The sequence below is a fragment of the Mixophyes fleayi genome, chromosome 2 (assembly GCF_038048845.1).
Source record: "Mixophyes fleayi isolate aMixFle1 chromosome 2, aMixFle1.hap1, whole genome shotgun sequence".
NCBI classification, from domain to species: domain Eukaryota; kingdom Metazoa; phylum Chordata; class Amphibia; order Anura; family Limnodynastidae; genus Mixophyes; species Mixophyes fleayi.
The window spans coordinates 124,645,427-124,673,188 of record NC_134403.1 but is presented as its reverse complement, the minus strand read 5'-3'; the positions used below and the strand labels follow the sequence as shown (position 1 = coordinate 124,673,188).

At 39.7% G+C, this 27,762-nt stretch overlaps 1 protein-coding gene across 1 annotated transcript; it reads right to left on the bottom strand.

The window, feature by feature from the left end:
* Window positions 1–1,289: 1,289 nt before the first annotated feature.
* Window positions 1,290–25,960, bottom strand: RAP2A (RAP2A, member of RAS oncogene family). The gene is made up of 2 exons (XM_075199926.1): window positions 25,306–25,960; window positions 1,290–3,244 (listed from the first exon to the last, which is right to left on the bottom strand). Exons 1-2 carry the CDS (start codon window positions 25,617–25,619, stop codon window positions 3,007–3,009), a joined length of 552 nt encoding a protein of 183 aa, XP_075056027.1. The 5' UTR covers window positions 25,620–25,960; the 3' UTR covers window positions 1,290–3,006.
* Between the last annotated feature and the right edge of the window lie 1,802 nt (window positions 25,961–27,762).

Here is a 27,762-nt window from a genome sequence, read left to right as displayed (position 1 = left end):
ACAGAATGATATGAGGGACACCTTTTGCCTCATCTAGGCACCTTTTACAGTGGAAGCATATTAAAAAGTAGCACGGAATCCAATATGGATAAAAACGAAACACTTAATTGTCAGAGGTTTGAGATGAGGTTTTTACTTTTGTAGACAGTTGCAGAGAATGCAGAAATGTGTGAGCGCATGTAACACGCCCTGTGCAGTAAATCAGGCACAACTGCATCTTAAACTACACAATGCTTTGCTGTATATTTTCAGGTACATAAGTGACCTGAAAACTAATAAATCTGTACTGAATTTGGACATTTTACCTATTCAAGAAAAAATAAAAATCTATAATTAAAACATCCAAAATATATATATTTTTTTAAAGAAATAAGTATTTTAAAATAAACTTAGTACAGTTTATACATAAGGGCCATTTTAATATTGTCCACTTTGTCACAAACGGAGACATGGCGATGAAATGTCACTGCGACATATACTTCTAACAGCACATTCATTTCAATATACAAACAATACCCAGCAAAATGTCATAAGTGAATACCATCAAACATCTCACCACTGGAAATCAGATTGCTTATAAATAAGCAAACAGTGTGTCTGTAAATGTAGAGTGTAGACTGTAGACAATGTAAAGACAAAGAGCATTCAAATTACCCAATTGAGGACATACAGTGCAATTTAACCACCACCACCTCCATCCCCCGTACCTTCATGCAGCCGTTCAGTGCTGGTCGCCCCATTACCTGTATTTGGCTCTCAGACACTGTAATCTGGACCAGAATTAGCTAGTCAAGTAGAATGTGTATACACTACAAACGGGGGATCCTCTACTAAGCTTAAAAATCAAAAATATATAGTATAGTATAAGTAAGGTGGTAAAGGGTGTGAGAAAATAAAACATGTGATTGAATACAACAGTTTGTAAAAAATACATTGATGTGTCAATAAGGATATTGAATAATAATGGATTAAGGGAAATTATGTAAGTGACTGCATAGATGAAATCAGTCTACATCAGGAACTGCCACTATTATGCTCTCTCTCCCACCATCTAAGACCCCTTTCCTTGACCACCAAGGTCCAGCACCACTTCCTGGCTACAGACAGCTGTGGACAAAGGTAGGTTGAAGCCAACTGCAGCTCCTATGCTTTTGAAAAATAACGAAACAGTATAAGGGCCAGACATTCTAAGACATCTATTTAGTATCATAGGTTTATAAAGTAATAACATAACTTATAATGATTTATTTTCACTAATGTTACAGTGTGACATAATACAAACAACAAGATTAAGTTAAATATAGTTTATTTGTTGCCAGTTGTTGAAAAATGTGTGCTGCAGAAACCAGTAACATCTGCTCCTCTATGATGTTATGGACATCTATATCATTGTCATGTAGTCACATGCAAAGATAGGCAAATGCAAGATACTTAACATTGTATGTCCGTCTTGAAGACTTACTATCCATTCACAGAATTTAAAAAAATGCATCTTTCTAAATAAAATAAAACATTAATGTATTTTTAAAAAGCTCTTGTTTTCCTTCATGACCTGCAGAAACTGCAAGAAGAATGGAGCCCATTTAGACCACAGGCATATCAGTGCTTTAAAATGACTTAAATATTTATGGAGGTGTCAATCACGTGTGCAAAACTGTAACTTCTTGAAAGAAAATACAAGAAATGTTATAACAGTACATTCTGTTCATATTTACTTCACTGAACACAAATAAATTGGTAAATGATGCAATAAAACTGGTACTTGGGAGCTGTTGAGGCAGAACAGAAATAGGAGGTTATATAGGTAAACAAATCTGTCTTATCTAAGCAGGTATGAAGAAAACCCAATGTATTTTCTGTGTATAAGACACAACACATTGTTATTCTGAGCCACAAAAAAAGCACTTCTCTGGGATAATTTTGTGTACACATGTTATGCTGTGGAGCAAATACAAGGAACCTCAGCTCAAATACAATAATTGTAAACCAACACACACATATACTGTACATTCATACTGCTTCTCATTCCCAGACAAAATGAAAACTAGTCTATCAAATATTAGAAGATGCTAGATTGCAGCAGTGGATGTTGTACGGGTGTTATTTCCCATGACAGTAATATTGATTTTCTGCTCCCAAATTGTAAATCCATTGAAATTGTGTTTCAAACTAGCAGATAATTTGCATGTGTGCGCAGTTGCCCATGCGAATAATAAATACTCAAGTTCAATCTAAATTAAATGCCAGAACTTCAGCACCTTGTCACAGCAACATTCACTTCACAATAGCCTGTCAGTTACAAAAAAAAATCCCCACATTCAACTTTTCAGCCAAATTGTTTTGCTAAATAAAAACAAGCTACCATCATGATTATAACAGCTTCAGAAGTACTGGTGTCCACGACCATTGGGAAGCATACAGAAAATAAAAGCTTGCGCCCCCATCTGGTTGCAACATGGCTTAATTTTCCAAAGCAAGACTATCCATGCGTGCATTAACATTCCTATGTCTTCATCTTGTATTCCCAGTGCTTCCTTATTCTTTGTGTACTTCTTGTCAGATGGGGTATTTCAGAGTAATTAGAATTTTGCACCAAGACGCAGACAGGAAGTCACTCAGCTATTATATGCCCCTCGCTGTCCAGTTCATAAGGGGAACTTTGTTAACACCATAGTCTTTCCACCAGTGTGAGGATTCTGCTCTGGCACATTTTGTACCTACTTGTTACAAGGATGACACCTCTCTAATCAAGGTCTTTAATAATTTAATGTGGCGACAAATTACTGCTGCGACAGCTGTATCTGCCAACAGTTACATTTTAGATTAATTTAGCAACTGTGATTCTACAAATAAAAATAACCTGGGTTGCTTAAATGATAATCAGATTTTAGGTGCTTTGCACAGTCGTCTCAATGTTTTTCTTTGGGTAAACCATGTAAAAAAAAAAAAAAAAGATTTTTTTTAAAACCATTGTTAAAGTAATCATGTCTACCCAAGTTAAAACCGCTATTGTATATTGCACGCAGAACAGCAAGGGTCATCTTTATCAGGCTGGGCTGCATAGTTCATTTGCCTGACAATTTCTGCAAATAGCTCATCCACCATTGTTTTACTCTTAGCTGATGTTTCCATGAAAGGGCACCCCCAGTCTTCTGCCAAAGCACGCCCCTCGCTGGAAGATACCTCACGTTCACTTTCTAGGTCAACTTTGTTGCCAACCAAGATTACTGGCACCTTTTCATATCTGTAAGAAGAAAAATAAATTTAAATAAAGCTAAATAAAATATTACAAAGTTTAATATTAAATGTTTTATATTTTTGTAATATTTAGGAAATACTAATTAATTACAATCAAAATCTATGGCATAAGCTTTTCTACTATCCCATTGGTTATTGAACAAATAAAAAAAACGGTATCTCCATCTAAAACTTAATATTTGCTCAATAACTCCCCTTCCCCCAATTAGGTTCCAGAGTTGCTCACACCAGCTGGTATTGCAATTAACACCCAGGCTCACAGGGCATGGAATAGTTGTTAGTGGAACTGCTTGCACGGCTGTCAAGCCATGTCTTATCAATGACATTGACAGCTATTCAATGTGCTAATACGATGTATATGTGGCATTAAAAAGATGATAGAAGTGTAAGTATGTTCTAACATTTGATAATAACAAAAATATAAATTGCTAATATCAAATTTTAGACAAACTACTTTTTTTTATTTTATTTTTTTAACAGTGTGTGGAGAAGAGAGGAAAACACATAGAAAATGAGAAATTAAAAATTAAGCATGTTAAATGGATGTGTTTAAGGTATACTATTCAATCAGGAGTTAATACATGTCTACAGGCACACTGTAAATCAGAAAGGTAATCATTGGTACAAATGAAAAGAAAACACCAATATGCAAGTTGATATTTCATGTTATGAGATCTGAAATTGCATATTCTCCTGTAAGCTAGCTGAGAGAAATCAATGATCAAACACCCTGCAGAAAGTCTGTCACAAAAGCCAGATAGTTGGAATGGTCTTGATCTCTGTTTGAGTGACAGCTTACCCCCAGAGAGGTGCGGAGCCTAACAGAGGAGAGGTATTCACCAGGGATTCCCGCAAGGGAATATGGTCTTCGCTGCTCTCAACTGCAGGTCGCGCTCCTCTAGGGGGCGCAGAGCAGATAGAACCACAAAATAACTAAGGCAGAATGAAATGTAGCCTCAGGTGTATGGGAAATCAGGAACAGGACGGAAGCTGTGCGATAATCAGCAGTATAGCCACGAATCTCGATAGTAGGATAGGCTGAGCAGGTAGTAATGTGAAGAGATGAGCTACCGGACTCAGAAGAACCGGGGTATACACTAGTGTAGTAATTCAGGAACAAGACAGATACTGAGCGAAGCACTATAGTCACAGGTCTTAACTGCGGAATAAGCTGAACAGGTGTAGCTGTGAAGTGATGAGCTGCGGAGAGAAAAAGTGCCGAGATCCACACAGGTGTTATAACTCTGGAACAGCACCGATGATGAGCAATGCACTGCAGTGAGGCCACAGGTCTTGACTGTGGTATAAGCTGAACACGTAATGCTGTGAAACGATGAACTGCAGACCGCTGAAGCACTGAGATCCACACAGGTGTTATAACTTATGATGCAGGACTGATGAAAAGTGAAGCTGCAGCCGATGAAAGAACGACCTAACTCGCAAAGACAGGAACAGAGGTAAGTATGAGCACGGATGGGAGTCAGAGGAGATGGTTCCTATCAGGTAAGGGAGCCCTGATGATCGGACACCCATTATAAAAGGAAAACTGGCTGGTGATCGTCCTATCACCGTGGAGCAGAGGTTTAAAAGGTTCCCGGGTTGCGCATGTGCAGAACACTTGACAAGATGGCGTCCAAGGACAGAGGAACGCTAGGCTCTACAACAGATAGGAGTAACCACAGGAAACCCATGTATACAAGGATCAGAATAGAACTAAACCGGTGAGATGCGTGATAATAGCTTCCCATCCAGGACACAGGCTATCATAGAATTTGTCTGTTCTGACAAGACCCTGAATTGTACCTTACCTATAAAATGTATCAATGCTATCAGAAGGCCTTCCAAAATAATACCAAGGTGTTCGTAAATAGACAGGTAGGTGATAGGCAGAATAAAATAATCATAGTGGGTGGGAAAGACCCACTCGTCTAGAGTTTTATCTTGGGCTGGGCAAAGGAAAATGAAATGAAAATTAGCCTGTATGTTTGGTCTTATGCTTGATCTCACCTAATCACCAACATATGTCTGATGTTAATTACGCCACAGAGATATTATAATGCCCAAATGTATTAGACAGAAATTCCTGGTAGAGGTTGCTTATAGCTACACTACTTGGCCAAAGTAGAGTGTCTGGCCATTTCTGTCACACCCATTGCTAACAGGTGCATGAGATTAAACATACGATCATGCAATCTCCATAGACAAACATTAGCAGCAGAATGGGATGTACTGAAGAGCTTATTGACTTTCCACTTCGTACTGACATAGGATGCCACCTTTCCAACAAGACAGATTTCTGACTTGTTGGAAAGGTTCAGATGTTATTGTGAAGTAGAAACATCTAGAAGAAACAACAGCTCAGCTACGAAGCAATAGGCCACACAATCTCACAGACCGGGACCACCGAGTGCTGAAGAGCGTAAAAATACTCTATCCTCAGTTGCAATACTCACTACCAAGTTCAGCACAATAAATATTTGTTGGGAACTTCATGGACTGGGTTTGTTTGTGCGAGCAGCCGCAGACATGCCTCAGATCATTCTGCCCAATGCCAAAGTCAACTGGAGTGGTGGAAAGCACACCACCATACGATTCTGGAACAGGCATTATTCGGAGAAACAAATTACGCTTCACCATCTGGCAAGCAGATGGATGAATCAGGGTTTGGTGGGTGGCTGCCCGATGCGTACTGCCAAATGTAAAGTTTGGTGGAGGAGGATTAATGTTCTGGGGCTGTTTTTCATGGTTTGTATTGGGCACAGTGAAGGGAAATATTATAGCATACAATGACATTACAGAAAATTGTGGGCTTCCAACTTTGTAGCAACAGTTTGGGAAGACCCTTACCTATTTTTCAGAATAACAATGCCACTGTGCACAAAGCAAGGTACATCAAAAATTGGTTTTCCTAGATCGGTGTGGAAGAACTTCACTTGCATGCACAGATCCCTGATCTCAAATCCATCGATCTCCTTTGGAATGAATTAGAATGCGGACAGTGAGCCAGATGCCTTATTACCCAAGATCAGTGTCTATCCTCACTAACGCTCTTGTGGCTGAATGGGTGCAAATCTCAGCAGTCATGTTCCAAAATCTAGTGGAAAGCCGTAACAGAGGAGTGGAGGATGTTATAGAAGCAAAGGGGGATATACTCTATATTAACACCTATGGCTTTGTAATGAGATGCAATCATACTCTGATCAGCCACAACATTAAAAACACTGACAAGTGTACTGAAAAACATTGTCTCATTACAAAGGCACCTGTCAAGGGGTGGGACATATTATGCAGCAAATGAACAGTCAGTTCTTGAAGTTGAAGTGTTGGAAGCAGGAAAAATGGGCAAGTGTAAGGATTTGAGCGACTTTGACAACAGCCAAATTGTGATAGCTAGACAACTGGGTCAGAGCATCCCCAAAACGGCAGATCTTGTGGGATGTTCCCAGTATGCAGTAGTTAGTATCTACCAAAAGTGGTCCAAGGAATATGCATATTGAGCTACATAGTTGCAAACTGGCCAGAGTGCCAATGCAGACCCATGTCCACAGCCGATAGCACCTACAATGGGCACGCCAGAACTAGACCATGAAGCAATGGAAAAAGGTGGCCTAATCTGAAGAATCGCATTTTCTTTTCCATCGTGTGGACAGCCGAGTGCGTATGTTGTTTACCTGGGGAAGAGATGGTAACAGGATGGGAAGAAGGTAAGCCAGCAGAGGTAGTGTGATGTTCTGGGAAAGGTTCTGCTGGGAAACCTTGGGTCCTGGCATTCATGTGTATGTTACTTTGACACGTACCACCTTCCTAAACAATGTTGCAGACAAAGTACACCATTTCAAGGCAATGGTATTCCCTGATGGCAGTGGCCTCAGGAATGGTTTGAGGAACATGAGAGTTCAAGGTATTGACTTGGCTTCCAAATTCCCCAGATTTCAATCCGATCGAGTATCTGTGGGTTGTGTGGAAAGACAAGTCCGAGCCATGGAGGCCTCACCTAAAATCTTACAGGACTTAAAGGATCTGCTGCTAATGCCTTGGTGTCCGATATTACAGGATACATCCAGAGGTCTTGTAGAGTCTGTGCCTCGACGGGTCAGAGCTGTTTTGGCAACACGACTGGATCGACACAATATTAGGCAGGTGGTTTAAATGTTGTTGCTGACCGTTGTATAAAGTTGGGATGTTTGGGTGTCCCTTTGGCCATGTAGTGTATGTTTAAGTGATTTCACAAAGAAAGTTGATAGTATTCAAGACATTTTTCTAACCTATAAAAGCAAAAGCCGTGGCCCAGTACTATTAGTTACCACTGACCTCTATAACAAGTTGTTTTAAAACTATAACAGGCACAGAAACATAGGTATCTGAATCGCAGTTATTCAATTAACCACACCCCTAAAGCTGCTCTACCACCTGCACATTTTACTAACCTACCTTTCCTGGGTCTCTGTGGTTCTAGTAACAGCAATGGATGACAGGCTGTGTGGTGCTAGGAGGGGACAAGGGAGGAAGGGACATGCAGGAAGAACCATCAATATTGGTTAGTTCTCCCACTCACACACCCCCTCTTTAGCCATTGTAAAGTGTCGGTTGAAACATATTTGCTACTGAAACAATTAAAAAAGACCTGATACACAGACCCACCAAGTTTTATCTTAAAACAAGTTAACATTGTAGGTAAATTAGATAGCAAGCTCTCTCATGAACAGCCCCCTCCGTACCCTTTTTACATGTCTGTATTTATTTTGTCTGCCTTCAACTAAAAACATTAAATAAAACAAATCACTTGTGGCCTGCAAGGGAAATACAGAGGCCTATTGTGTGTTACTTATAAACTGCATTTATATACTTATGTAATTTTTATATGTATGCTATGTATATATATATATAAAAATATGTCTGTAGCAAAACAACCCACAAATGTACTGCACAGTATAAAACATATAGAGTAATTGAGGAGAGCAAAGAAGAAAAAAAAAGGAGTAACTTTGCACCTTTGCAAAACCATTATGCATTGGAGGGGGAGGTAAATTTAAATTGTTGGGACAGATTTATAGTTGGGGTAGGATATGTCCTAGATCAGTGATGGGCAAACTTTTTCAGGAGCGGGCCAAATAAAAAAGAAAAACTTTAGGCGGGCCAATATAATTTATTAAAAAACTCAAATATGGAAATATATAATACAAATTTTTTGAATGGGACGGGAGTGTGTTATATAGCAGTGTTACCTCTATAAGTGCAGTGATCGTACAGACACAGCACTTATTTCAGCAGGTTGTTGCAGATCCGTCTTTCTGGTGAGCCACTAACTGACAACACAGCAGCCAATCGAAATCCGCCTTAGTATATGGCCCAGCCCATCTCTTCTCACATGACTTTCAGCCATTAGGGGGCGGGCAGGAGTTTGAGTGATTGACATACGAAGTGTCCTTTTAGGAAGGAGGATGAAGTGTAATGGAGGAAATAGCTGGGAAGGCATAAAAATGAAGGTTCTGACACACAGGGTCGGCCCTAATAATTTTATGCATATTTTAATAATAAAAAAAAAAATATTGGCGGGCCGGATAGAACCTCTAAGTGGGCCGGATCTGGCCCGCGGGCCATAGTTTGCCCATCACTGTCCTAGATAAACTTTAAATTTCAGTGTAAAAGTAAAGCTATCAATCCAAAAACATAGTGGTAGGTTAATTGGCTGCTAACAAAATTGACCCTAGTCTCTCCGTCTGTGTGTGTATATATGTATGTTAGGGAATTAGACTGTAAGCTCCAATGGGGCAGGGACCCATGTGAATGAGTTCTCTGTACAGCGCTGCGGAATTAGTGGCGCTATATAAATAAATGATGATGATGATGATGATGATATCAAGTATTTGTGTGCTACATGAAAGTAGCCAATACTTTCTTTCCTATGTGCAAAATAATAAACTAAATTTGCAGCCCTGGCATTGTAACATGGTTTGTCCAGGATCAAATTTACTCCTTTTTTTGCCTCACTCTCCTAGTGATTCAGGCCCATAGTTTGCAAATAAAAATATCAGAATTATTATCGCAGAAGGTGAACTACATCCAATCAGATTTTGCAATGGCAGCTCAAATTAGAGATTTGTGTACAAAGAAGTTTCAGATCTTACAAAATATTTCTTGAAATACGGGTGTAATATATACATATAAAACGGCGTACTGCGCTTGATTTCAACTTTTTTGATTTCAGCATTTAAATAAAAAATAATACCCCACAACTGCCCTATAATAAAACATTTGGATATCACCTTTTCTGCAAAATCACCCTCATCAAAACTTAAAAAAAAATCAAGCAGTAGATTCCAACAACTACCTCCATTATCAAATACAGCATCAAAGACCCTGGATTTCTGACACTGTTATTTCGTTGACATGCCTCTGTATTCTCAGGCGTGAGATTTCACTGTTGTGATCTGCTGTTGTGTTCCTTCCCCAATATGCACCCTTCCTTCCCTCCCCCAGTGTAAATTCTACATAAAATCTTAAAACTTTGTAGAAGCAGGTCAGTATCTTTTACGCTCCATCTTTCTGAAGCTCTGATATATCCAAATATGAACCAAAGTTTCAAATTAACTGACCCATCCATTTTATCTGATCTTCATCAAATCTTAAATCCAATGGCCCTTCTACTTGGTATACATAAAGATTAGTCATTTCAAACTGTGTGAGTGTGTGTCAGTCTGTGAGCCAGGAGCTGAAGCTGTCACCAGTGCCAACATTCAAGAGAATCCGTTTTACAAAAAGAAATGCTTTAAGGGTCAGTCCTACTTAAAAGGTACAAAGGAATGAAATTGGTTGACTATTGCCAACGTCAATTCATACAAAATTGATGAGGTTGCAGTTTATTCTACACTTTCTGCTCTGGCTTCAATAATCCTTAGTCTACTGCAATCTGTGAATGTGGGGTTTCAATACAATACAAAACAGAATAAAACCAAGCAGGCTCACTCGGTTAACAGATACTCAGTATTAAAATCTTTCAAGAATTTCTAAAGATGTTTGTTTTGAAATACGCAGGCTGAGTCTAACTTTCTTCAGTATGCTAATAAGAAAGTGATGATGTTTTATCTACTGTTTATTGTTCCAGATTAAGTTTATCTCTTAAAGTAAAACGGTTCTCGAGTTGCATTTACACCATAACTGCCTACGGACTTGTCTGACTTGTTTCTTATTGAAGTTAAAGGTTAACTTATGTTTTATTATAAATATTAAATATGTAAGAGGAGTATTTCATTGTCAGTAATTCAACTTCATGGTAAATTGATATATGATGTTCAAAACTCACCATTTCAGCAGAAGCATTGTTATAATTTATAGCTGCTCCCCTGCTTAAATGGTGAGTTTTGACCATTATATGCCAAATTAACACTAATTGAATTACCAATAGTATACTTATCCTTAAAAATGTTAAGAAGAAGAGTACCACCACTACTGTCTATCCCTCGATCAATTGAGGAGGGATTTTTAGCATAACTTAAAATTATATAGTAATTCCATGTTAAATAAAATGACTCCAAGGCTCTTAACCAAGATTCCGATAGTTCTGTAGCCGTCATCTCAAAGTTCAGCAGGTCCTTCAGACTGACGTTTAAGGTAATGAGCCAGCTGTGTTCCTACAATCAAGGAATTTGACAAATATTTTAGCTCCAAGTTTCTAGACCAATGAAGAGAGCTCTAAAGCTATTAACATTAGTGCAACTAACACATGGTTTACTTTAAAACCAACCTGCAGGTTGTTACAAATGTGTTCATAATATACTTGCATGTAAAACAGGTAAGTAAAATATTTCCATTGAATGAACATTTTCCTACCAAAATGTGTTATATTAATTCATTAACTCCAATACCAACTATGTTATTATTAATTTTTATTTATAGGGCGCTACTAAGTGTCCGTAGCGCCGTACAGGGACAAACGAAATTACAATACGAGGAGAGACAGCACAGTACAGTAAACAATAAGCACAATACCTCTGAGAGCTCAAAGCACAGCTAGGGGTGGGGGAGGGGAGAGGGGAAGGTCCGGATACGACGGAGCCCAAGAAGGAAGGCACGGATGACAGGGAGACCCCCAGGGGGGAGAGGAGGAAGTGAGAGGGCACGGGGGGGGGGGAAGAGAGTCGAAGAGGAGGAGGGAAAGGTAGCTGGAGAGCAGAGTTAAAAGTGGTGAAGACAGGAGGAGAGGGTGACCCTGCTCAAAAGGAGCGTACAATCTAAGGGGTGGGGTAGGCAGACAAAGAGACACGGGGAGAGAAGGCGGAACGGAGGATAAGGATAAGGGAAGGGGAATGAAGGGGAAGAGGCATAAGAAAGGTAGGTAATTAAGTGTGATCTATTTATTAGAATGCTTTTGCGGCCTGCAATACTTAGGATGTACTACAGTCATGGCCAAAAGTTTTGAGAATGACACAAATATTATTTTTCACAAAGTCTGCTGCCTCAGTTTTTATGATAGCAATTTGCATATACTCCAGAATGTCATGAAGAGTGATCAGAAGAATTGCAGTTAATTTCAAAGTCCCTCTTTGCCATGATAATTAACTTTATCCCCAAATCATCATTTCCACTGAATTTTAGCCGCTACAATAGGACCAACTGACATCAGGTCAGCGATTCTCTCATTAACACAGGTGAGAGTGTTGACGAGGACAAGGCTGGAGATCACACTCTCATGTTAACTGATTTAGAATAATAGACTGGAAGCTTTTAAATGAGGGTGGTGCTTGAAATCATTGTTCTTCCTCTGTTAATCATGGTTATCTAGACATGAAAAAGATACAGTTGATAATAAATATCAGCTGAATAAAGTAGTATGTGAGGCACTCCTGTCTAGAAAAATTATCACTGTAAAGTCAACTTTATTAGTAATTGTTAGTAAAAAGATTTATGTTAAATATCCAAATGTCATATAGATTGGCGAATATAAAAAATAGAAGTGAAAAAGATTGAAATGTAGTGTTTAAAGAATTAAAAATGACCCATAGGGAGATACGGTTGTCCTTGGTAAGTATTAGGCTCGTATTGGAATTAAATACGTGAGAACTAATGTGTTCTCTATTCACCTTTGTTATTAGTATAAGGACCCCTGACAATTGATATCTTGTGTCTAATTGCAATAGTGGTTCATAATAATTGCAGCTGCCCTTGTTATTATAAAAGGGTTATTTTAGCCTCATATAAATTAGGTGCTTTTGAATATACAGCCACATATATCATTTGGAATATTCTCATATATTCTGGAGATGTCCCATATGTTGCGGGCGGAGTTGATATAGATGGTAGTGGTAAAGTTAATATTATTATTTCATTAGGGCAGAAATCCCCAAAAAAGGGGTTGATAGATCTAAACAGTTATTCCACACATAATAACATAGCCATTTATTATTAACCTCATGTGTATAAAGATGGAATCATATACATCTTATATGGTGTGTCTTAGGTTTGTACCACATCCTTTATCCAGGAGAAATATTTACACCAGGCTTGTTATATAATTGGTAGTAAGTATTTTATGTAGTTGTTTTCACATGAACACTGTGTGTAAAACCAAAGATGCCTATATGATATATATAGGGGTGTCCTCAAATGAAGGCAATCTCTCTATAAAGTAGCTCAGCTATGGGATCTCCACATATAAGTAATAGTGGAGGTAATGGTAGATGCTTTTCAATATCTATTATCTCACATGGGCCTTGTGTACTAGAGAGAAATGCCTGTAAATGTCATGGCAATAATAGTATCCACAAATGAGGGATCTCTTCTTTTAGTTCTTCTGTTAGCGCTGCCGCACTTCCGGGTTCTCTCTGCTGCTGATCATGTGACTCCTGGGCGGGGAATTCAAACTCCTATATCTCCCCTGCTCTGACACGCTGCCTGTGTCAGAGCAATGTGTTTCCTGTTCCTGGCTACAGTTCCTGTGTCCTGACTCCTGTGAACCTGCTCCCTGTTAACCCCTCTATTCCTCCTACTCCTGTGTACCTACCTGGCTGTGACCTGACTATTCTTTGGCTTATCCCTGGCACTACGCAACTGGACTATCTTCTGTGTACCGACTCGGCTGTGTTACCAACTATTCTCTGGATCTCCCTCTGGCACCGCATACCCGATACCTTCTGTGTACCGACTCGGCTGTGTTACCAACTATTCTCTGGATCTCCCTCTGGCACCGTATACCTGATACCTTCTGTGTACCGACCCGGCTGTGTTACCAACTATTCTCTGGATCCTGCCACGCACCCATTGCCTCCGTGCATCTACCGGTTACTGTTCCAGACCTACAACGCCTGGAATTAACGGTTAGTGCCTGTACTTGCACCGCATTGTCCATTTTCTTGTCTGCCTGCCATCACTTAGAACTTTCTCCCTTACGTCAGTAGGCTAATCTGGGGGCCGCGACCTGCGGTTCTTCGGCAGCTAAGCCCACACTACCTTGCGGTGGTTCTTGGTGAAGACCGGAAGGCCGTTAGACTCCGCGCCCTAGGTAAGCCTGTGCTAATACTGACTAAGGCATCAAAATCGTAACACTCATGGGAGTGGGCTCACTCACAATTTTGCCCAAGAACAAAGCCATGAATAAAGAATGGTACCAAAACATCCTCCAAGAGCAACTTCTCCGAACCATCCAAGAACAGTTTGGTGATGAACAATGCCTTTTCCAGCATGATGGAGCACCTTGCCAGAAGGCAAAAGTGATAACTAAGTGGCTCGAGGGTCAAAACATCAAAATTTTGGGTCCATAGCTAGGAAACTCCCCAGACCTTAATCCCATTGAGAACTTATCGTCAATCCTCAAGAGGTCAGGTGGACAAACAAAAACCCACAAATTCTGACAAACTCCAAGCATTGATTAGGCAAGAATGGGCGGCCATCAGTCAGTATGTGGCCCAGAAGTTGATTGACAGCATGCCAGAGCGAATTGCAGAGGTCTTCAAAAAGAAGGGTCATCACTGCAAATATTGACTCTTTGTATAAACCTTGTGAAAACCAATAATTGTGTCATTCTCAAAACTTTTGGCCATGACTGTACACATCCACTTAGACAAAGGTCCATTGAACATAAAATTTCAGTTCACCAGTCCGATAATTCTGAATCCCTTAAGCTTATAAGAACAGAGTATATACCCTGGAAGCAAATACATTAATATATCTACATCTTGAGATTTGTGATCGCTAATGATATGTTGTTTATACATTACATTAGGTATTAATACATTTATGTATTTATATAGTAACTCATTGATTTACATATAACATTTTTGTTTTTAATTTATATTTGATTTCTATATTGCTGCACACAGCAGTGTAGTAGCTTCAATTGTGTTTCAGATGAACTCTCCAATTTACATAGATGTTTAACTAATGAACATAACATTTATTTCTGTTTGGCTATGCAGTTTCTCCCCACTTATATGCTTCTGATGAAATTGCTGATCGCAATGAAACGCGTTAGCCCGTCTACTAACATTGATTGGGCTGCCTGTCTGCACAGGAACTTTAGATACATCATCTACACCCGCCACTTTGCTTACCACCAGATACTTCTCTCTGGTCACACTACTTTCTATGCTGCTGTTCAAGATTATATACACTATAGCCAACATTTGGAAGCACAGATCTCTCATCAAATGCAATTTACGTTGGCAGGCTGGTGAGGTATTTGAAGCGTTTGCTACCCCATTCATACCACTATATCCATAACTAACTAGAGACGGTCTTTACTTCTCATGGGATATAGCTGTTCCTAAATAGAGTGAATTTCTACATCATTTCCCTCAGGAGACTGTTATGCTGTATAGCTTCAGAGGCTGCATTAAGGATCCCAATTCATGTTACCTGTGATCAGCTCAGCTGATTTAAGCTCGATTTGAACACTTGTGCATGAGAGCAGTTGATCCAACGCTGTATATTACTTCAGCACATGGCACAGTTTCTTTTATTAATTGCAGTTGGAATCTACCGTTTTATTTTTATTCATTTGTGTCATTCCAATAAATATTTTGTTTTATGTAAAAACCAAGTTCATCTGATAAACTTTTTGGTACAGGTACTTTTTACATTAATTTCATAGATCCAATTGAAGGACATTAATTCTTATAAACTATAGTGTTAAAGATCACAGTAGAATTATGGTTATTATTTAACTTTATGATTTCAAGGAAGATATGATTGATTGATTTATATTTATTTTAGCACCTACATTTACCAGCTACATTAACCATTACATTTTGTTTCATTTTGAAAAGAAGATGAGCATGTGCATATTCAGCTAAATGGCTGAAGACTGACCACCAGTTGCTGTGAGTTAACAGTGTTACCCCAGCAGGTTGTCAGCAAACTATTTTTTCTTTTAGACTGATATTTTAAAACCATGCCAACAATTATATAACAAATTTGTTCACAGTATGCTTAAAAGACATACTAAATGTCTGGTGACAACTAGCAGCTTAGTTTAATTTAACTAAAGCCTTAAATGTTTAGATGGTAAAACACCTCGCTCCCCAAGTGGCATGACGGGTGTGCATGGTAGTAATCAGTTGTGACCATCACAAGCGCTGGAAATCAAAGTTCTCCTGCAGTTGGTGAATTAACCAGTTATTCTTGTTTCTTCATATAGCACTGCCGTATTATTCAGTACAGAAAATATGTAGTAACTGTACAAGCTGGTTGGGAGCCCTCCACTGCAGCTCATATTATAGAGGGGACAAGGAAGACCGTGAGGAGGATGGTGAGGGTGACTGGCTCCTGTTTGGACTCTAAACAATAGGGGAAATGGGCAAAGTTTTATTTTGAGGGGTTTCGACTGACTCCAAACTAACATACACACATGAAAATGTGCAGGAAAGACATTCTCCCTACACAAATAGAATCTATAAAATACACATGTGAATATGAACAAAGTCCAATAATGTGTGTACAAACAGGGAAGGTTCAAGATTACTTAGGTTAACGCAGCAATAGAAATATTATCTGATTTGATTATGCGCTGTCATTTATTACTAGGGCTCAGTATATAGGACGTGTCAGCTTTAGAAGGCCCCCAAAAATAAGTAAAAGTCCCTGGAAATTCCTAAATCTGTTGGAAATTAATCTTCTGGCACCCAAAGGCTGATCCTCACTTCATACCCACTCCCAGCTCACGCTGCCCTCGACGTCTCTGCTAGGATCGGGGGCTCAATCCCAATTGAAGAAAGCTTTGCCGTTATATCCCAGAATATTGGGTAAATAATAAAATTAGACATACAAATCTTTGTCTTTACCCCAGTAAAGCGCTTAGCAGTGATCCTCAGACTATTGGAGGGTGTGTATAGTGATCATGTATGATCTCACTGAGTAGCAATATTTTTTTCTTTTCTTTTTGGATAACAGACCCTATATGGAAATATACAATTTCATCTGGGTGTAGGGTAAAAGCAAGCCCTGCAGTACACCAGGTTTGTTGCCATTGTGCAGTTATGAGTATTAGTATAGTTGTGGTAATGGAAGCAGTTAACTTACACCAACGCAGTGGTAATATTTTAGGTGGAGTGGATTCTCGCAACAGAAACGGTAACTTACGAAGACATGCCAGGTTCCTTGTTGGATCCATGTTTGACTGTAATCACTTATTCACATTATGGAAGAAAGTGATGTGAATGGGTAATTTATGCTGGTAATTGCAGGTTAAAATATTCTAGCCTCTGTGGGGTATAAATAATGTGTGAGATAATGACGGTGATGGTTAGGAGCTCTGCAATCAAATATCCTGTGAAATTAGAGTACAGTTGGTTCTGGTTCAGCAGTTGAAAAACTTAGGGTGGACTGAAAACATATTTGGTCATTATTGCGGATAGTGCAAATGATGAACTAGCTTCTGACAATAATGTTAAAGCAGAAGATGTTGTAAAAATGGTAAGGTGGTAAGGAAAAGGTTCCCTAATATAGTACCACTTATATTTTATATATTAGTTGTAGTTCTGTTAGACGGGTAGCAAACAAGATTTCATAAAGTGTGCATTTGACAGATCTATCACTTTGCTCCAACTGTATGCTACGGACCAGAAATGTTCAACTCGCCTGCTTCTGAGAAATTAGGAACCGGACACTGCTGCCATTTTATGTGTGGAGGAAAGTGCTAGATCCAACTCTCCTTTATCGACTGACTTCTCTTGAATCGGCAGTAACCTTTAACTTAGCAGGAGACCATGGCAGAAAGTTGCATAAGGGTCATTTCATATCAAATCAACACAGGGTTTCGAACCGACTGTTTCAGATTATAATTAAATTTGGTATAATAAATACGGTCGTGGATATAAAGAACCCCCCCCCCCCCCCCCCCCCCAAAATCTTAGGCTGATATGTGCACTGGTTTTGAAGTTATACGCATTTAAAGCTGCACTTTAACAAAAAAGTAGCTGTTAACGTTTTTTAAATTGCATTTCTAGCTCATCTGATTGAGCTAAAGACTTGGGCAAGGTCTCATTTTAAACCTCCGTTTATGGGCTTTCCTATTATATATGCTTTCCTATTATATAGAACACAGCAACATGATTCAATAAAAATTAACAATTTAACATTTTCAAAATTCTGATTTTCTCAAAAAGCCATATTTTAATTTGTGGGTTGAAAATGGCTGAAGGCTTCATTTGTTTTTAGAATTTTCATTTCAGAAAGGGTGTACATTCCACCTGTTGGAGTTAACAGATTCACCTTACACAGATCATCTACCATAGTAATCCATAAAACACCCGGCTTCCTTGGGTATGAAAAAGGTGGTGACGGACCAGCTGGATGGAGGAATGTCACTTTCACTGCATTGATGTTTTCATCTTTCTCCAGAATAAATGTGAGTCACCATTTGTTGTCAGACAGCAGTTACATACCCTCCGATATCAGCAAGTGGGAGCTGATGCTACATTATCTTGAGAAACTGAACAATGACCCCATTGCTCTTTTTAAAGTGTCCCAAAGTGTTTTCTGCAGCTGACACACACAAACTTCTGCAACTCTGCATTTCAGAAAATAATTTACACATCCATTCTGAAACACTTCTCAACCCCTTCTTAGTAGAAGTATGATTTGCCTTCTTAAATAAGTTACGTGTCACTTTCCTTCATCTTTATTCTTCTTTACATCTCTAAACCAATTTAAACACTTGTTTAAATCAATTTAAACACCACAGCAGGGTCAGACTGGCTGCTGGGTAGTCCAGGAAATAATTCCAAGAAGACTCAGCTGAGGGGCGAGATGAGCATGTGCTGAGCTCTAATTGAAGGAGCCCATCACATGCTCCTCTGCCCATGGAAATCAGCAGCAGCCTCATGGGCTGGCAGGATGACTGGCTGACTGAGGCGGCTTCTTGTGAGTACAGTGTGTACAGTGTTGCTCCCAGGCTGCTGGGTCTCTCCCTCTCAGCACCACTTTTCCAAGTTGCTGTTCCTTCCTGCTCCCAGCACACATTCTCCCACAGTCTGATACTCCACTGTAATTACACTCGGCTTTTTTCAAATTTAACACAAATGGTCCAGGGTCAGGTAAGGTTTGGGTGGACTTAAATTAGTGACCAAGGGGCTTTTTTTCACCAATTAAAGCCCACCCAAACCTAACCTGTCCCTGTACAACTGAAGGGTCTTTTCACATAGAGTATCTTTCCACGTAAGTTTATACCCTTGTGAAGAAGTGGGAGCAAGCACTGTCTGTAAAATCTCGTCCCCAAAAAACACCTAAAGAGGAACGTGCATTCCTCTAATGAAGTGAGCTGGAAAAAATTTTTTGGTTGATTTTCTCAGATGTGCTTCAATAAATACAATTTTCATGAATCACTCAAAACGGAAAGCTCTTGTAGCATATGATCCCAAAACAGAATTTGGGGATTTATTAACAACAGTATGAACAATTTTTTAGATGTTTTTCAAAAGTGTTAAAATATGGCTTTGAGAAAATCAAAATTTTGATTTTGAAAATGTAACATTTTTATTGAAACATAATGCTGTCTTATAGGTCATATGAAAGCCAATGAAAAGAGGTTTAAAATTAGACATTGTCCAACTCTCAACAGCTCAATGAAGTGCGCTACAAATGCAATTTAAATACATGTTAAAAGCAAGTTTTTTTAAAAAATTGCAGCTTTAAAGGCATATAACTTCATATCAGCCTAACATTTGGGGGTTTTCTTTACACTCATGGCAGCATTTATTATACCAAATTTAATTGAAATTAGAGAATGTAAGGTAGAATTTATTCTAAAATTGTGTTGATTTAATGTGGAATGACCCATCAGTGAAACTGAGGACTTATCTCTATTTAAAGCATTATGTCAAGTTAGAGAATGGGACTGTAAGCTCTCACAAGCCAGGGACATCTGTACCCTATGTCCCATATCTGCACCTCCTTTGTCTACCTCAAATGTACTTATGTTTAACTTATATTTGTGTCATTTTTATATTAAGTTTAACGTGCACTTATGGAATTTGTACTTGTATATGTGCTTCTTACAATTGTACATGTACAATGTATAGTTGCAATTTGTACTTTGTTAGATTGTATGACGATTGTTCCACATTCAGGAATGTGTGAAGCCTTACAAAGAAACAATGATGACCATCAGCCCCTGCTGCCTTCAAGCACAGCATCCCACTTGTCTAGGTGGACATTGTGCTTATAAATTTGTATCCTTCAGCCTGAGAGGAGGCGGACGCTGGCATCTGCATTTATGAATTGTTCTTTAAATCCCCGGCTCTCTTGCTTTAAGTCAGGCCTGTCCAACCTGCGGCCCTCCAGGTGTTGTGAAACTACAAACCCCAGCATGCTTTGCCAGTAGACAACCTGTTGATAGCTGGAAGGGCATGCTGGAAACTTGTAGTTTCACAACATCTGGAGGGCCGCAGGTTGGACAGGCCTGCTTTAAGTTGTGAATCAATACTCTTATCTGCTACAGGTCTACTCTTCTCCTAAGAATTCAATTATAAACATCTGTACAACAACTATATGTAACTGAGAACATAGCTGAATCAGATCTTTTTGTTCAGGACTCCGTATTAGACAAACTAGACAATTCACAAATAATATTTATGTATAAATGGAGGTAAATAATTTCTGTATAAACAGCACAATCTGATACCATCACTTTAGCATTCATTAGGAAAAGCTGTGTATTAAAAAGAAAAATTATATTCACCTAGACTTCCTTGAACCTGAATAAAAACCACATCACATACAACCTCATCAGATAACTCCAACTTCAAGTTTTTGTAATTTACGGTATCACGTACTTATTCCCATATATAAAATTCAAATAAACGTTTTAGTTCACAAATAAAAAAAGAAATCACATGAGGCAACATGACAAAAGCAGCCACAATGGGGACCATTTGTGAATCCTCTCCCATGCGAGGAGGCCTGGAGGACATTCCTACTCGCTATTCGGTTGTTTTTGTGCACAAAGCTTGTCGCCTGCTACAGGTCTCCTGTATTAACCATTGTCATATTTTCCGCATCTCTGTAAATAATGTAAAACTGTAAAAGAATGCAAACGATTTTTTTTGCGTGACTAACATGCGTTAAGATGGGCATGCTACAACTTTAATCAGTAACTTCACTCAAAAATAATGTCTGAAATAAAATTATAGTGGGTGCTAAAAAAAAAAAATTACTGGAATAACTCCTCATACTTGAATTTCAAATTTGTAATGAAACTACCTGCTAAAAACACATACAACAATGTTGTCTTTCAGTCCAGTTTGTTACCACGATTAGGTGTTGCAAACTAGTCATTACTTAAACTGTCAAGTGTCTGTAACCCTGTGGTACTGCATTTAGAACAGACAATTTCAGGGAGAAGTCTTACTTTAAAGTATCATCAGGTATTTTGGTAAAACTGTAGCACCCAGCACCGGTGTGCTTTAAAATATAACTGGGCGCAGAACAAAAAACATTTATCAGGACCAATATCCATTTGCAAAACACTAAGGGGTATATTTACTAAACTGCGGGTTTGAAAAAGTGGAGATGTTGCCTATAGCAACCAATCAGATTCTAGTTATCATTTATTTAGTATATTCTACAAATTGACAGCTAGAATCTGATTGGTTGCTATAGGCAACATCTCCACTTTTCAAACCTGCAGTTTAGTAAATCTAGCCCTAAGGGTTAAATTTACCAAGCTGCAGGTTTGAAGAAGTGGAGATGCTGCCTAAAACAACCAGATTCTAGCTATCATTTTGTAGAATGTACTAAACCAGCAGCCTTATAAATTTACCCCTAAGTTTAACCCTGTATTGAGACAAAACCACTTTGACAAATCATGCTGTAAGGATATCTTACTTTTTAAGAAATTGGACATGCAAAAAAAGGAGATCTATTAGGACTTTGTTTAGTTTTACACGAAGGGCTAGATTTACTAAACTGCAGGTTGGAAAAAGGTGGAGATGTTGCCTATGGCAACCAATCAGATTCTAGCTTTCATTTATTTAGTGCATTCTACAAAATGACAGCTAGAATCTGATTGGTTGCTATAGGCAACATCTCCACTTTTCAAACCCGCAGTTTAGTAAATATACCCCTAACAGTTGATTTTATGTTCAGACCATGTACTTGGAATAGGGTTTGCATTTAAAATTGGGTGCAATGATAATTTTGAATTTAAATAAAGAAGATCAGGTAGAATTGTAATGAGCAGTCTCATAAGGTAAACACTCGACATTAGAAACTTTTCTCTACCCACCTATGATTGTCCATCCAAAACGTCAATACATGCTTGCTGTGCACTATTAAACTATCACTGCTGTTCAAATGTCTCAATACTTACCCAACTCTACCTGTTGAATTATAACAACACATACATTATCCAATTAAAACCTGATGCTTACAAGTTGCAAAATGTCACCATACTAGAAAGTTCACATGAGAAATACTACCAGAGTGTTTTACTTTCATAATGTGATGTTTGGAACAATAGAGACATTGCATAACAGGTTGGATTCATAAAGACTGTGACATAATGGAAATAATTAATGTAATACATTTGTTAAGGGCAAATACCTAGCGGAAAACAAAGGTGGCAATATAAATCTGGAGCAGTGTGTTGTCGATTTGTGCGTAATCTCAATAGACTACCCTCCTTTTGTACAGTTTTACTTTAACAAACATCCTGTATAGAAAAACAAAAGTCTGATCCAGGATTCAGTGAAGATGGGACTGACATTGCTGCCTCACAGCACAGAACAGGGCACTGTCTCTGTGGAGTCTGTGGAGTCTGCATGCTGTTCGTGAGCCTTCACCTGTGGCCTCCAGCAGTTGCTCCAGATATGACATTCTCTGCTTTGTTATAAAGCAGAAAATAAACCTGAATGGGAGCAGCTGGCTTCCACATCATGTGACCTCCTCTGCACACAGCAGAGAGGTTACGCAGCACAACCAATCCGCTGAGGACTCTGGCAGTGGAAGGGGCTTGTGGATGAGGTGTGGGGTGCAGTCACAAGGAGCATATGGGGAGGTTCGAGGGGCATGTGTGGGAGTTTCAGAGTACATGTGAGATCTGAGGGCATGTGAGTAAATTTTGTGAAAACTGGGGTTCGAGGACATATTTAGCTATTTTGGGAGCAAGTGGCTGGTTCGAGGGGCATATGGTGGACTTTTATAGCAGATGGGCATGCGGCTGCATTTTGAGATCAGTGATACGGTGAGGCCAAAGTTATTTTAGTGACCCCCCTTTTTTTTATACTTGAAATTAAGCATAATGTGCGACCATCTTGGGGGTTAGAGGATCACACATGCGGTCTTGAACTATATTGGGTTGCCATCACTGTTCTAGCCCATATTTTTGCTTTGTCAGTTGTTAATCTTTTAACCTTCTATGTGAGCTTCTCCTGTACTCCATATGTGCATGATACCATGTTATTTTGCAGGTTGATACGTGGCACAGAAACAGTTGTTAAAGAAAACTTCAAAAGGAAACTTTTTTTGCATTTTTTATTTTTTTTTAAATTCATGTTTGTCAGGACAGCATATCCTTAGTGAATACCGTCATTGCCTGGTTCATGCCAGATCTGCAGCTTTCATAGGAAATATGTTTCCGATTATATCCAAGTGAACTTTTTTATTTTTTTGGTGGGAGGTCTTTTGGCACTTTAATCAAGTAAATCTTTTAATTTAATGTGTATTATACCTAAGTAAATATTTTTTTTAAAGGCACTTTTGTAATTCTTCCATTATCTTCTGACAAATAATTCAACCAATAAAATATAACTATTATTTTATTCTGAAACTATGTTTACTTTTTTTTTTTTTTTTTTAAATCAGGTGCAGATGGGGAGCTGCCCTTAACGTCCAGGATATCAAGACTAAATATAGTTTACATGCTTACAGGTATCTGTACTACAAGACATAAAGAGGGCAGTTTGGAGATTCTGTTAAAATAATTCTATGATTATGGGAAAGACAGCAGAAAAATTAATATAAAATTGCAGTTAGCCTGTCCATCCATACAATTCGGATAGCAATTTTTTGATATTGGGCTAAAAATTCACTACAACATCAAACAGCAATGTAAACAGCATAGCAGATGTTTATTGGGAAACTGGTTTGTGAGCATGAGGTCATCTGGCTCCATGTGATCAAGTTGTTGAGCCTGAACTGTTCCTGGCCAATTTGGTCACCCACGTGGGTAGTCAAATTAGACACAGATCTGTTTATAAGCAGCTCAAGACTGCCTCCATTGAGCCAATTTCCAATAAACAAATATACGGCACATTAATAGTAAAAAAGTTAAACGTTTAATGCATAATGGTACAAAAACAAAATCTCAAAGATGTTTGAATAGTGCAAGATTAAAAAGGGTTATGACAACCTTTAAAAGGGAAAGGCTTCATATTATTTTATAAATGTAAAATACAAGGATAACATGATGTATGGCCTATTTATAACCATTATGATTAATTTTAAAGGGGTAGAATGAAAAGGGTACATGCTCCTGTGTAAAAATCATAATCTAAAATGGTAGACAACTTGTCTTGCTTAACTTCAAAATTGTCAAAGCATTAGTCTGATGTGGTTCCACCAATGTTTTACTTAAGACACCAAAGCAAAACTGATTTGAGTTATTTTTTTTTTCTCCATAATTTAAATTCTATAACCCCTAGAACACAATCCATTTTTTAATACATTTTCGAGCAGCATTACAAAAATTTAAAGAGCAACACAACATTGGCCATCTGCTAAGAACCATCACTGCTTGATTGGGGGCAAAAGTTGATATAACATAGAAAAAACTTGGTCCGGCTTGCACTGTTCATGATCTGACTTTGAAAGGTATTTGCCAAGAGGTTTTGCGTGCATTTCAAACATATATTAGATCAAATCTTAAAATTTCCAACAGGAATTTGTGTTATGTGACATTATCACAGAGAAAGCAGAAAATGCCTGCACAAGAAATTAGTGGTGCAGTCACCTAACTATCCTCTCTCTTCAGCTAAAGTAGCACATAGCTGAAATATCAACCGCTATCCTTATATTATATATTACTTTATCAGAAGATATCATGGAACAAAGCCTTTTAACTTAAAGCACTTCAAAGCTACACTGTAGAACATGTTTCATAGAAAGTAATGAGAACACAATGAAAAGCTTTAACATAATTTAGTATTTATAAGAGGGAACCAGCAGATTTTTGTATAACATGAATGACATACTTGATTTGAAGGCCATCTGATTTCTACAATGTGGACCCTAATCAAAGCAGTTTCCAAAAATATATGGAGATAGCTGCAACAAATGTGACAGTGAAAGGAGAGGCCCAGTGTCCTTTAACCAACCAGACTCCAAGCACAGAACACCATTTTCCTCATACACATTTTGGTTACAGACACTGTACCCCATGGACAGACAGCAACACATTAATTCCCCATAATGCCCACAACTGTAACTCCCCCAACACCACAACCACTGGACCACAGCCCGTCTCCCCCTATTTGTAGCTGCCAACGCCCTGCACAATGACTTCTTGCCCCAATACCCCGGACACCCCCACCTTGGTAAGACCCCCTCCCCACCGCTCGCCTTTTGACGCGGATGATCTGGTCCCTCATGGGCTTGATGTCCTGGAAGCTCTGCTGGTTTACCAGGCTGTACACCAGGATGAAGCCTTGGCCGTTCTTGATGTACAGGTCCCGCATGGATGCGAACTGCTCGGTACCGGCCGTGTCCAGGATCTCCAGCACGGAGGGGGACGAGTCCACCTCGATCTCTTTGCGGTAGAAGTCCTCGATAGTCGGGTCATACTTCTCGATGAAGGTACCGGTGACGAACTGCACGGTCAGAGCAGACTTGCCGACCCCGCCGCTCCCTAGGACCACCACCTTATACTCGCGCATCGTCCCCCTCCGCTCCCCGGCGGCATGCAACGATCTTCACACCGCGCCACTTCTCCGCCTCCTCCTCCGTCGTCGCCGCCGCCCCTCTGCAGCGGCTTCCCGAGGCATGGGAGAGAGGCCGGGCTGCGCGGCCCGGTACCCGGAGACCTGTCCCCGCCTCCTGCGCCCACTGAGAGGTGGTTATCGGCTAGCCGCCCCCGGCGTATCGTGCCGGCCTCGCAGTGCCCCCTCCTCGATGTGCTCTCGGGCCTCGCCCCCGGCGCGTCACCTCACACCTGCCCTGACTATTGGCTCCTATGTCTATCACCATAGCAACTGACTGTCCTCCCTAACCCGGGGAGGAGACAACAACTGACAGGACCAACCGCCACCTCCTCTTCTCGGGATGATGGGAAAAGAAGACAAGCTGTATCCACAGCACAAGCCAATGGCTGCGGCAGGTTACGCACCAATGGCAGCGAGCCCCGCCCCCAGAGTCACAGCCGCACTCTGCCTGTGCTCTGGGGTAGAAGATGTGCATTATGCTGTGTCCCCAAATACTTAGGGCTGTCACCTCCATAACACTGTACAATACTATAGACACATACGCAGCTGCAGTGATATAATGATATATGTTTTCGTATGGGCATTGATTAGACTGCAAGTAAAATACTGCCATGGTTTATTGAAGAGTAACTGAAAATAAAATGTATGTTTAGTGTATGTTAAATTGCAGTATCATTTATCATTATAGTTTTATGTGATTTTTTTTAAGTTATGTTTAACTAATGTAGCACCCCCTTTCCCATAGATCTGCTGGGTGTCTATGTAAAGTGTATTGTGACCTGTGGTGTTTCCTTTACTTCTATTCTCAGCGCTGTGCCTCCACCTTGGTCTAAGTGCGGTAGGCTCTTCGTTGGGTAGTGCTCTTGACGAGCAACACCAGAGGGAGACCAAGGAACCCTCCGCCGCCTACTAACAAACCACAGGGGCACACAGAAAAAGACAGCAATAGTCAAATTGGTCTTTGAAAGCCATGCGGACACTTTTATTGATTGGGTGCATGCTCTCAAAGGATTTTCATGTCTATTTAGACAGGGCCGGAGCTAGGGTTTTCAGCGCCCTAGGAAAAAATGTCCCCCCACCCCCTGCAGCAATATGTCCTCTGTCCTCCCCCCTGCATCACCATGTCCTCTGTGTCCTCCCCCCTGCAGCATCACGTCCTCTGTGTCCTCCCTGCTTGAATATGCCCCCCCCCCACGCAGCGCAACGCAACACACCACACCACACACACACTCTCTCTCTCTCTGTACTTACCATGGAGTTTTCTCCATGCTCTGCTCCTCTCTGGCGGGCGCCTCAGTGACTGTCGGGGCGTGATGATGACGTCACTCCCAACAGTCACTGAGGGAAGAGGAGATAGGGCGTCTCAGCGTTAGGGGAGGAGGGCGGTAATCGATCACCCCACGCCCACCATGGATGAAATCATGCACATCTATAAAGCTGTGCGACGACCGGTGAGTTTAACTTCCATGGCCGCCGGATAGCTTTATAGATGTGCACGATTTCAGAGGCGCCCTCCAGAGCCCGGCGCCCTAGGCAGCTGCCTAACGTTGCCTAATGGTAGTGCCGGGCCTGTATTTAGACTTTATATACACTAAAATAGAATATATCTTATATAAACTGTATTTTAAAATTATCCATTTAAAATAGATAGACTATAGTGAATGTACAAGAATACAATGCAGTACCTTAACCTTTCTTACACTGGGCAAGAGGTACTTCTACCTTAAATGCTTACTTGCAGTTATTCTCCAACTGTAATAATGTCTAGCAATAGTACATTCTAAACTCAACACATATCCACTAACTTGATATGTTATACATCAACATATGCATATTTAGCAATAAAATGCAGTTTAATGGTCTTATGAGGAAATGACAAGCAAATGTCTCAACTTCTCTATCTCAAAAACTGTAGACTATGGTAGAAAAGGCTCCAGAATATAGTCGCTGGTGTCAGTCTTCCTTAGCTTTGTCAAACATAAATCTCTTTTAATGGTGATACTCTGTAGTAGCCCTCACTTTTCTAATAAGCCCAGTCTCTAGTCTGTCTTTGCAGGCGGAATATGACATGAAGAAGGTAGGCGTGTACACACTTTCC